At 49.9% G+C, this 12556-nt stretch overlaps 1 protein-coding gene across 2 annotated transcripts in view; it reads right to left on the minus strand.

The window, feature by feature from the left end:
• Positions 1 to 6486, minus strand: part of PHACTR2 (phosphatase and actin regulator 2) — a 249424-nt gene extending 242938 nt beyond the window's left edge. Inside the window, exon 1 of one of the 2 annotated variants that reach the window (XM_023632914.2) lies at positions 5746 to 6486. In XM_023632914.2, the coding sequence (XP_023488682.2) occupies positions 5746 to 5941 (196 nt within the window). In that variant the 5' untranslated portion in view covers positions 5942 to 6486. The remainder of the gene's footprint in view (positions 1 to 5745) is intronic. The other variant, XM_023632917.2, reaches the window with a different exon arrangement.
• Between the last annotated feature and the right edge of the window lie 6070 nt (positions 6487 to 12556).

Here is a 12556-nt window from a genome sequence, read left to right on the forward strand (position 1 = left end):
GAGATGGCATAGGTTTCACCTCCTCCAGGAAGCTCTTTCTGATTACCCTCCCCCAAGCCAAGCCTCCTCAGTTCTCCCCCAGGCCCAGGACAGGGCACAGTCATAGCTCACACTTTACTGCACTGCAGTTGTCGGCTTCTCTGCCTGTCTTCCTCCACTAGACTGTGAGTTCCTTAGGGATGTCTTTGCAGCCTCTGTGTTTAGCCCATTAGCTGTTTGTTGATTGAATGAATGAGTGAAAAATCAAGATACTGTCCCTTGCCTAGTGTCCCCTTGCAGTAGCTCAAGCTCAAAATAAATCCACAGCTTTGCCATCAGTCTCAGAGCTACCACTGAACTAAAGCCTGCCCAGCTTAGATACAATTAGCTCTTTATGCATCCTCTGAAAGCAAGAACAGGAGGAATCATCATCATCAGTCATTTTTTTGAGCATAATCATGACAAATAACAGTAGCTTAGATCACTAGACACGCCGCTACATCTGACCTGTCACACCCTTTTGGCTTTCAGTCTTACCCCTAAAATCTCAGAACCACGTCTGCTCACCTCTGTATACCCAGTGCTAGAACAGTGACTGGCACATAGCAGCCCTCGCCTCAATGAATGTTTGCTGAATGAATGAATGAATGGATGGATGGAAGCTGCCCAGGCTCAGTCCTTTCTAAGTGGCCATATTGGCCCTGTGGGACGACTTCACCCTCCAGGCCACAACTGGTGTGAGTTTGGGTGGGTATCAGATCAAGGACAAATAATCCACAGGCTGCTCTGTGACCTGTGACCTATGGCTTGCCTGATAAGGTGGCTTCAAACAGTATATCTTTTCTACGCAATTTGCACTAAGAAATATGAAGAAACTATTCTGAGTAAACATAGGGACAAGAGCTAAGGGGAGGCAGAGGGGCTTGCTGTGGGCAGGGGGGAAGCCACGGCGTGAGCGGATGGATGCAGAAGCCCCTGTGAGGAAGAAGCTGCTGGGATTAGAGTAAGGATGCTGCTTAGCAGAGAGGCAGAGAGAAGCTCAGTGTCTGGTGAGAAAGTGCTGGAGAGAGAAAGAGGAACTGGTGCTTGGCTTGACCAGGGCAGGGCACAGGCTGGATCTGGGCCCCTTGTCCTCATCACCCCACGCCCTTTTTTACTGCCCAGGCTGCCCCAGCTTTCCCAGCAGGGCGGCTGGGCTCTTCCGTGAGTCGGCAGAAACAGAACAAAACCAAGAGCCAGACGGTCTTTGTGTGGTGAAAAACCACTCTGAGTTACGCAAATGGAGAGTGAGCAGGCATCCTCTGCTCCTGGCCGAGGGCAGCTCCAGCCCAGCTGTGTCTGGGGCCCAGGAGCGCCTTGGACCCAGCCACCGTGACAAAGCGTTATGCTCTGGGAACAACGGCTGAACATACAAGCATCAACTGGCAGAGCGGCAACGTTGGAGGTCAGTGAGAGGCAGTGGGAGCACCAACAAGGTGTGGACAAGCATGGACTTCCCCAGATGGAACAGGTGACCATCAGCTGCAGACCCCATCTCAGACAGCAGCACCTTGTGGCAGTGGCCAGGCAGCAGTGGGTCTGGCCTGACAGAACATCCAGCTTTGCTAGATTTCCCATTCCACTTGGCACTGAACACACCAGGGATGAAAGACACAAGAAAAAGATACTGGATTTGCCATTACTTATACACCTACATACACCAGGGCAAAGGGATGATGCGGAGATGAATCAGGTACCAGGAGAGATGAGACTGTACTATGTACCAAGCTGATCAAGTGATCCACTGGCTCCCACCTCCCTTTCTGAGGGGGCTCAAATGGTTCTCCGTTCAGTACAGCCCTACATGCAAGACTAAGAGTCATCGCTTGAAGACAGTAGACACCTCTTGGCCCTCCCTACAGCCCAGTGTGTCCAGCACAACGTGTGGCACACAGTAGGTCCACAGTCAGTACTTACTGACAGCTTACAACAGGAATAAGTCCTGGCCTCTGTCCTGAGGTTCTTAACTCAGTAAAACATTGGGCTTATCAGAAGAGCACGTCAGAACCCACTGACTATATTAATGTTCCCAACGTGGAAGAAGACTGGTCTGAAAATTAAGAGCACACCTGTCCCTACACCATGAAAAGCTTGCTTCAGGATTTTATTTTTGTAATGGATAAAACATCACTTTATTTACAAAGAAATACTAGATTTTAAAAATCCAGAACTCTTGTTGAATTCCAGAACTGTGAGTTCAAATACCGTAAAGCAAAACCAATCTCAGTTTCTATAAGCTCAATCAAAGAGCTTAGGCATCAATTACAATGTTATTTGTTATATTTTAAAAGTGTACTTATTTAAGGGGCCGGCCCAGTGGTGTAATGATTAAGTTCACGTGCTCCACTTTGGTGGCCCTGGGTTCACCAGTCTGAATCCTAAGCACAGACCTAGCACTGCTCATCAAACCATGCTGTGGGAGTGTCCCACATATAAAGTAGAGGAAGATGGGCACAGAAGTTACCTCAGGGCCAATCTTCCTCAGCAAAAAGAGGATTGGCAACAAGAGGACTGGCACCAAATGTTAGCTCAGGGCTAATATTCCTCAATAAAAAAAGTATTTATCTGAAAATATATGGCTTTCTTCACATTTTTGGTATGGATTTTAAAATATAAAACTATGGCTTTTGCTGACAATGTACCTGCATTTTTATCATGTGAAAAATTAAGTGTTCAAATCATAAGTTCCACAAAAGCCGCCGAAGCCCGAGATGCTTTCTTGACAAAAGTCTAGTAATAAAGCACAGACAGGAGAGTAGATGCTTCTGTGATGTCCCCACAGCACCAACACAGTGCCAGCACAGAGCGGGTCTTTTAAAAATATGTTTCCTATTGGACTGTCTCTTACTGGCGTAGGAGGCAACATTTCTGAGGCCAAGTTGCAAGTCTTTATCATTCTTTCATAGAGAGAAGGGTGGAGAGGAAGCTGTGGGGGGAGGGGTGACAGCTGGGGGTAGCCAGCAGGGGGCAGTTCTTTGGGAATGAGTCTCTTCTCTGATAACCTTTGGAAAACACCTTCCAGTCTTTTCTTCCTTCTCCTCCTCTGCTCCCTCCCAGCCGCACATCATTGCGAAATGTGACTTCCGGGAATCAACACTCTCCCAGGGACTCACACTGAATGGTTCACCCCTTATTGACAATCGGCTGGAAGCAAGAACGGGAGTGAGAAAAGCTGCTTGGGAGGGGGCAGCAGGAAAAGAGAACACCAACAGGGATGTGAGGAGAGGCTAAAGCAAATTCTTCAAACTTAACGCTTGCCCAGGGCAACCCTGGTCACAGTATCACAGTCCACATGGCAGCAAGCCACAGTGATACAGATGCCACAGCGCAGTGGTTCTCAAACTTGGCTCCACATTAGAATCGCCTAATGCCCAGCTGCACCAATTAAATCAGAATCTGGGGTGGGACCCGGCCATCAGGTGCTTGGTTGTGGTTTGGTGGTGGTTGATTTTTTAACTCCTCAAGTGTAACCAACTTTGAAAACCAGTGCCAGGGAGCAATGCTTCTCAAACATTGGCGTGCCTAAGAACGACCTGGGGATGTTGTGCAATGCAGATGGGGATTAAGTAGGTCTGAGATCCTGAGATGAGGCCGATGCTGTGTGTGTGGGGCCGGTGCTGACAAGGCCACATATGATCTAGCTCTGGCTACATCCTCCCAGAGCTTCTGGGGAGGGCCAGGAAATTGGGCCACCCTCCAGGCCAAGGAATGCTCTCACAAGGTGGTGTAACCTTCTTACTGAGCCTCTCAGACAATCCCGTTATCCCAGCCCAGTCGTCTGGCTGACGATCCATCAGGGCATGGCTGCACAGGCTGCAGGATTCTGGGGAAATATTGTGTGTCAGTGAGGGACCAGCTCATTAGCTTTTTCTCTCTGACTCTAAGAAACACAGAGAGCTCCTGGTCATGTTTAGCCTGCTCTTGATTCAAGGCTCAGTTAGGAACATGGAATACAGTCACGTGGAAGACGTTCATGCTTTTACACGTGCGGCAGCATCCCTGGGTACAGGAGACAACTCAGCTGGAAGTTGTCACTTCCTAACATCCTTTAAGAGTGCATAAAAGCCACCGAGTTCTTGGAAGTAAAATAACTTTATAAATTGAAGTCCATAGTTCACATGATGCACACTTTGCACACTCACATTTAAAATGTCTTTACTGCCCTTGATTTCTATCTACGAAAATGACAAATAATAGAAGCATGCTTATTGTATCTACAGTCACCAACTGGGCTAATTTTCCGTTGTCTCTTTAGAGTCATCTGAACCGTTAATCTCTGTAAAAATCAATCAAGCTTATCCACGGGTCAAGTTCAGTTTGGCCAAGACATGAAAATCAGGAGGTAAAATGCATTCAACTCAATGCTTTTCACAATATGAATTCGGCAAAAGAACCTTGACGCAAATCCCATGACCTACGTCCCCCTAACCTGCAATTCTGACCGGCTTTATTCAACGTGATCTGCAAAGTCAGATCAACAGTATCTTTGATGTTTTCTAAGTATACACGTTATGTGGCAAAAACAAGACAAGAATAGAAGGGACAGAGGGCTTTGATGGAAAAGAGGGGAGGCAGGGATATGGAAATGTGCCTTTTTCCAACGTGACACCCGGGCTCGGCTAGCAGCGAGGTTGAGTTAGAGCCTGACCACAGAGCACAGAGCCTGAAGGGGTCGCGGTGGAGGGCGGTGTATCCACGTGCACCATTGCAAGGGCCCTCCGCTGCTGCTGGTAGTTTTGATATTAGCTTCATTTCCAGCTTCCCAGCTCCCATGCATCCTCCCTAGATTGCAAATCAGAAAACAATCTGTGGAAACTTAACAAATCACGCAGGCTCTTAAAAACGGTTCTCCCAGTTCTTAGGATAATGCTTTGTTCAAAAGCATTTAAAAATGATTAATTATTTAATCCCCATAACCTCCCCCTGTGGTAGCGCCACACTCGCATCCCCACTGTAAATACCGAGACAGGAGAGCCAAGGCTAAGTGCTTTATCGCACATTACACAGCACAGCGCCGGCAGCACCAGCCCTTGGCCGAGCTCCTGGTTCTGCCTGTCCCGATGCACAGAGCGGCCCCCAGGCAGGACCACCGTGCACACGGCGCAGACAGGAGCCAGGGCGCCAGGCAAGGGCCAGCAGGCCGGGGTAGGGCAGAGCTGCTGACTCCAGGCTTTGTCACATAACAACGATCACCACCGCCTGCATGGGTCAGGACAGGGAGGAAACATACCCCCGGTCCTCTGACCGGCAAGCCCCAAAGAATGCTTGATTTCAGAAGCATGAGCAGTTGGGAGGGTTTCCAAGACCTGCACTGGCCCTAGCCTCCGAAGTGAGAGGACCGCACCCTTCCGAGAGACCAAAGTCACGTTGAAGACCGACAGAAGGTTCCTGTCCCTGCTGGACAAGCCTAAGAACCCGAGCAGCTGGCGCTCTGGGCCGCAGAGCCGCGCGAGAGCGCTCGCTCGCCCTGGGGAAGCGCGCGCCCACCCGGCGCACTAGCCGCAGTCCGGCTGGAGCATCTCCGGCCGAGGGGACCGCGCCGCGGGCAGCCCAGAAGGAGGGCGGGGGTGGGGGGAGCTCAGCTTCGCCCTCCGCCTCCCACCCCAGCCCCTCCCCTCTGCCGCCAGCCTGCGGGGGTCAGTGCCCGCGGACGCCCGCGGCGCCGTCGCCGCCACCTGCCCGCGCCGGCCCTCCCCGGCCCCCGCCGGCGCCCCGCGCCGCCCTTACCTGAGCCGGTGATGTGGACCCGGAGCGGGCGGCCCCTGCTCGAGCACGACGACAGGTCGCTCTGGGAGCGGCCGCGGGGACTCGGGTCCCCAGGCAGCCTGCGCAGGGCGGGCGCCGCGGGCTCGGGGGCTTCGGCCGCCGCCGGCCCGGCCGGCTCTCCCGGGGGCTCCGCGGCGCGCCTGCCCGCCTCGGCCATCGGGGCCCGCAGCGGCCGGCCCGGAACGCGGGGTGGGGCCGGCGCCCTGGGTGCGCTGCCGGCGCGGCGACCCCGAGGCAGCGCGCGGGGCGGGAGGCTGGACGCCGGGCGCCGGGCGCCGAGCTGCTGGCGGGGAGGGCGGGAGGAGGAAGAGGTCAGAAAACTTTGCACAGGAAGGAGCCGCCTACAGCTGGCTCTCGCTCCCGCGGAGCTGTGCCGCCCTCGGTGCCCGCGCCCGTGCCCCGCTGCTCCTCCCCGAAGGCCCGGCACTGCCCGTGGCAGGATGGCTGCCGGAGGGTCCCCGCTGGTCGTCACCCAGCAAGCAGCCTCGGATAAGTGGAGTCGGGGCTTCAGGAGCTGGGATGCACGGTCAGGGTTAACAATTTTGGGGGGTGGGGGGAAAGCCGTGTACGCCCACTTGAGCCGCCCTGCGATGGGACGGAAATGACCAGACCCAGTTGACAGGTACGAGGCTGCAGCTCCAAAGAGTACTGGACCTGCCTGCGGGCCGGTGAGCGCCAGACCCTGGCGCCGCTGAAGCCAAGTCCAATGACCTTCACACCTTCACCCCTGCCCTCAAGGCCCTTCTCTACCTCTCACGGTTGCCCGCATTCCTGGGTGTCTGCTCTGTAGGCTCAAAGGTCATGTTTAAAAGATTAGTCTCCCGGGGGGCCGGCCGGTGGTGCAGCGGTTAAGTGGGCACATCAGCTTGGGTTCACGGGGTCGGATCCTGAGTGCGGACATGGCACTGCTCGGCAAGCCATGCTGTGGCAGGCACCCCCCTTTATAAAGCAGAGGAAGATGGGCACGGATGTTAGCTCAGGGCCGGTTTCCTCAGCAAAAAAAAAAAAAAAAAAAAAAAAGAGGAGGACTGGCAGCAGATGTTAGCTCAGGGCTAATCTTCCTCAAAAAAAAAAAAAAAAAGAAAAACGAAAGAAAAAGATTAGTCTTTCAAGAACTGAATAAATAACACAGATTTGATGTCTGAGTCAATGCTTTCTAAGGGAAAGACAGGTTTCCTGCGTGGATTGGAAATATCTTCCTTAACACCATGCCTTACAGGATTTTGCCAAGTTGACAGTGGAGATTTTGCAGGTTCAGCTCATGATCTCACAACCTAGGCTTTATCAGTTTCACCGTTGGGCCCCCAAGTTGTGACTTGCCCAGAATCGAAAGGCTTAAACCAGGCCCAGGAGGCACCATTCCTGAAAACTCGAGGCAATGGAGGAGGAGTGTGCCTGGGCTCACACAGGCCCTGGACAGGCAGCAGCAGGAGGAGGAGAAGCGGAAGGGGCAGGGTTAGTAGCTGGCATTTACTGACACACAGGCCCCTATTCCAGGTGCTGTCACTTTGCACATGTTGTCTTTTTTAATAAGAAAACCAACCCAAGCAGAGAAGGTAAGAGACGAGGGGACAAAAATGAGGGGTGCAAGCTGGAGAAGCAGATTTATACCTACAAAGGCCTTAGCGGCAACACAGTGATGATGACAGCCTCCCTGGCTCCTTTAAAGGATTTCACCTGTGGTTCTCACAGCAGCTCTGTGGGGAGGGTGTGATTACTCCGGTTTTGCTGTGAAGACTGTCCAATTCAGGTCCATTTCCATTGTTACTTTACTCTCTCGATATCTTGTGTAGTTTAGGGCAGAAAAAAGATGTCTTTGCTCCAGAGCATTGACTCGCACTGTTTTAGTGGCTGGGTCATTGATGGCATTCAAGGGGCACTTCGATGGACTTCCCACTTCCCCTGAACGATCAACATTAGGCTACAATGGTATTTCTCATCCCGCTTTGCTCTCCAGGGCGTCTGTCTGTCCTCCTTCCATCCACTTCCTCAGCAGTTACTCCCCTTGCAAGCTGCCGTCCGTCTGGGGCACACATGCCTGCTCCCAGCACGTGAGCCTCGCCTCGCTTTACTCTCTCCAGACCTACAACACGAGGGCTGCCTCCCCCCTTCCAGGCCTCCTGCTCCTCCCTGCTCTGGTGTAGCCTCTATGCCATCTCTTCTGAAGATAAATAAATGAGTCATTCAAACTTAAGAACACATGAAGTCTTCCCTGACCAGTCACTCAGTTATGCAGCGACCTATCATCTCAACTTGTATTCAGTCAATGCACGTTTGAGTGCCTTTTGTGGGCCACGTGCTGTGCGAGGTGCTCCAAGCCCCCAAGGAACCCCTCAACCCCACATTTCTCCATTGATTTTCCCTTTACAGTCAAGCTGCTGGGGAGAGAAGCATCCACTTGCTAGTGCCCTGTTCTTCGAGTCCGCCTTCCTCGTTCATCCCTTTGCCATCTGCATGGTGACTTCTGCCCCCTCCACCCCAGGGAGCTGCATTGACCAAGCTCTCTTCTGAGCACCTAGTTGCCAAAGGTACTGAGGACCTCTCAGTCTGACTCAGTCGGGCCCCCGCTGCAGCTTGTGATGCTCTGGACCACCTGCGCCTTTTCTGGACTCTGCTTCCCCGGTTTCTGGGACATCATCTCACCAAGTGTTCCTGCAGCCTCTCTGCTTCCTTGTTGCCCTCTTCTCAGGATCTCTTTTTTCAATCTGTTCTTACCTAATGTTCCCCAGGGGTCCAGCACCAGTCCTCTTCTCTTCACACTTGACATATTTTTTCCTGGGAAATCTCACCGTCAGCTTTGAACTACACACAGATGCCTCCCAGATTGCTACCTCCAGCCCAGATTTCTCTCCTGGTCTCCAGCTCCCAGTGTCCAGCTGCCTCCTGGGCTTCTCTTCCTGATGTTTCCCTGACACTTGGCAGTCAGCATTCGACCTCCTCCATGAACCTGTTCTGTCTGCTCTCCATCTAAATAAATATCTCCACAATCAGTTTCCTCCCTGCTGTTCCCCACCCTTGTTTCCCCACCAAAAAGCTTCATCTTTTGTTTCCTCTTAAAAGGAGGAACTCTGCCTCCAGGCTCACTTCCTTCCACTCTGCTCTCTCTCATTCCTAGAATAATATTTTCAAAATGCCCGCAATACTTTGCTGCTTCTCTGTTCACATCCCTTCAGAACAAGCATCCATGACACATACTCCAGTGCATACTCCACAGCCTGGCATAGCAGGACTCCGGACCTGCCCCAGACTCTTTCTTTGCTGCTATTGTACGTGCTCTGCTCTCTGGCATGCAGACGTGTTTGTAGTTCCCTGTTCCTCTTTTCACGGTTCCTCGAGATGCTCATTTCCTCTGCCTGCAGCGTCACTCCCCACCTTCCCTAACTTTGCCTGACCGACCGACCATCACTCAGCCTTTGAGCCTCAGATCGAGCGTCTCCCCATCCCTGAAGCTTTCCTGACACCTCTGCAGCCTCCAAACCAGGCAGCAGCCACCCTGAACAGTGCCGCAGTGTGCCAGGTGTATCTCTGTACGTCACTGTTCACACAGGGCTGTCGTTGTTGTTGTCGGGGCGCTAATCTGTCACCCCTCCTCCCTGTGAGCCACCTCAGGGCAGGAAGTACCGAGACTCGACTTTGTTCTCCCAGCACCGCCGTGTGTTGAAGGAATGGATCAATGAATGAAGTCTATTTGGGCAGACAGACATTAATAAATAATCACCTGGCAATTCATGCAAGTGACAAAACTGAAATGTACGTGGACGGCCCTCTGGGAACCAGAGGAGTGGGGATCTAACCTGCATGAGGCGGTGGATGAGGGAAGGCTCCCCAGAGGAAGTGGCATCCAAGATGCAAAGGCACCCCAGGATGACGGAGGGCGTCTGCAAGGACCCAGAAGCTTGAGGAAGTGGGGCTCCTCAGGCCACTGTAACATGTGGCTGGAGAACAGGAAGTCCATGGGGAGTAGCTAAATTTGAGCCTGAAAAAGTGGACAAGAAGTGGATTAGGATTCACTTTTCAAATACCATTATGCCTGCGCAACCCTAAAATGATCAGACATCATATTTATTTGGGGCTGCTTTATTTCCAGTTTTGTTTATCCCATTTCACCCCTGCTATAAGATTTCTATTCCTTAGCAATATCCCTTGGCACCTGGGACAATATTTTGCCCAGCACTTCATAAACGTAAGCTATTTGACAGACTGAGAAAAAGGAGGCAAAAGGTTCAGTTTTTTCAAAGCAAAATGTTTCTAAATGCTATTTGTTTATTCAGCTATTTTTATGAAACATCACTTCTGAAAGGTAAGAAATCAAAACTGAAGAGGAAAAAGGAATTACTTTCCATACATACAGTGTTGTAACAGTGATTTAACACACCAAAAACATAATCTCATTGTTTTACCCTTTTCTTTAAAATTATGATTTATGTAGGATTATGAAAGACAAACATGAAAACTTCTCAGCTGGTTTGATCCACCCATGAGTGCTTAGTACATTCTGCCCTCAATGGGGGTACAGGGATATGGTGTGGAACCCACCTCCTCGTGGCCAGTGTGTTCCTCCTGCCTCACTTGGCCAGGTGGGCCCCTCCCAAAGCCGCAGCTGACTTCAAGGGCTCTTTGTATGTTAGTTTCACTTATGGAAGGGAGAATTTTTACTCAAAGACTTTAATACATAGTCAAAGGTACAGACATTTAAATAGTCACGCTAGGGAGCCAAAGGATATTTTGTAACTGATCGGTATTTCATAATGTGGTTGTCTTTAGCTATGCATGGGCTGCTCAGGTTAAAATCAAGCTTCATGAAGACATTTCTTGAAGACAATATCAATCTCCTTCTAACTTGTATTAATTTTATAAACGAAATTTTATTTTGCTGTCTTCCCCTCCCCTCACGTATATACAAAGTTCCATTTACAAATAAAACATGCACACAAAAATACAGTGTAAGTGTTTACTTAGAAAATACTATTACAATATACATGGCATTAAAAATGAGTGTCTTTCATGGACGATATTGTTTCCTTAATACAGGTAGATAAAATCGCCATGAGTGAAAGCAGGGTTCACAGTAACATCTGAACAGAAGTGGCAGAGATCAGAATGGGTGATACACAATCACAATGAAATTACAAAAAGGCAAGGACTCTAGGTGATAAACAGAGCTTGGTAACAAAGGAAATGAAGATAAAAGGCCATAAAGTAGTGAAAGTAGGCCTGCATTTAAGGTCACATTAAAAAAAAAAAAACAGAAAAGAAAAACAAGAAATAGGCAACATTTTGATGACCTCTAAGGTTTTTTCTGGTCTTAGAAGTGATGGTTCTATGAAAATTTCTCTTTGTATTCATTTTAAAATTGAAGATGAAATTGTTTTATGAGAGCGTTCAAAGCTGGTTGACAGTTTTGAGCCCAAACTACCATTTCTTTCTATGGTACTAGGCTGCAAAAGGAACCATCTCTCCCTTTCTCCTTCCCCTTCTTTCTTCCTCCCTCCCTCCCTTCCTTCTTCTCGCTCTAAAAACAGCTATTTTGTCCTCGGATGCACAGACTCCTTGCTGGACACAGAAGTAAGGGGATCTCTCTAATCTCAGATTCACAGCCAAGGAGACAGGAGTGTACACGCTACAGCGGAGAGACCACGGAGGAAATCATCGACTCTTTTGGATGAGTAGGGAATGCTTCAATGGAGAGGACACAAGAAGGGGGGGTCATAAAAAACTGAGCAGAGATGAAAAAGAGGAAGAGGCAGGGAAAGGCTGCCAGGCAGCGGGAATACCGTACGCAGGGGCCCGGGGTAAGAAACAGTAGTGGCTGGCCGGAGCCTTGGAGGAAAGTGGGAAGAGATGGCATGTGAAATAGAGAGCGCTGTCAAAGGATCTGAGCAAAGTAGTAACATGAGCAGAGTCGTTATCTTATGCTTCAATTTTGAAACCTAAATTTGATAGCTAAGTGATGCATATGCTTAATTTGTTGGGTTGTTTTAAGGATTGAAAGTAATGTATGTAAAGTGCTGAGTGTAACGATTGGCATGTACCGGGAGCTTAATACAATGTTCTGAAACATTCGGGATATGAGTCATATTGCTTTATTTCCATAAATCGTACCCAGCTCAGCTCCATCCACACAGGTTGCCCAAAAGACATTTTTCAGTATTCTTTCCTTCTCCTTGGATCAAAGAAGAAGTTTAGTGCTTACAGCGTTAGGAGGATAGGAGGGGACTATCCTGATTCTTAGTCCAGTGGTTGCCAAGGTCAGCTACAAGGTCTTTCACCTAATTTTCCAAGGCATCAGCATGTAATGTCTAGGACACCCAGTCAGTATGGAAGTCGCCCTTCCATGGCCTGCCTCCTTAGAGACTGTCTGTGAGAGGCAGGGCTAAGGTACCCAGCATCAGATGTTAAACGTCTCAGCCCCATTCCCGGTTGGGGGTGGAAGTATCCAACACACCTGGCGATTCGGTCCTCCTCAATTTAAGCCTCAAAACACTAAAATCAGTTGTTGGTGGGAATGCAAAATGGCACAGCCACTTTGGAAACTAGTTTGGCAGTTTTTTGTAAGTGAAATGTATATTTACCCTGTGTCTCAGCAATCCCATTCGTAGGTATTTACCCAAGGGAAATGAAAACGTGTGTTCACTCAAAAATCTGACAGCAAACGTTTACAGCAGCTTTATTCAAAATCTCCAAAAACTGCAAACAACCCAAATAAGAACATCCATACAATGGAATACTACTCAGCAATGTAAAGGTCTGAATACTGATGTCTACAACATGG

The sequence above is a fragment of the Equus caballus genome, chromosome 31 (assembly GCF_041296265.1).
Source record: "Equus caballus isolate H_3958 breed thoroughbred chromosome 31, TB-T2T, whole genome shotgun sequence".
In the NCBI taxonomy this organism is placed as follows: Eukaryota; Metazoa; Chordata; class Mammalia; order Perissodactyla; family Equidae; genus Equus; species Equus caballus.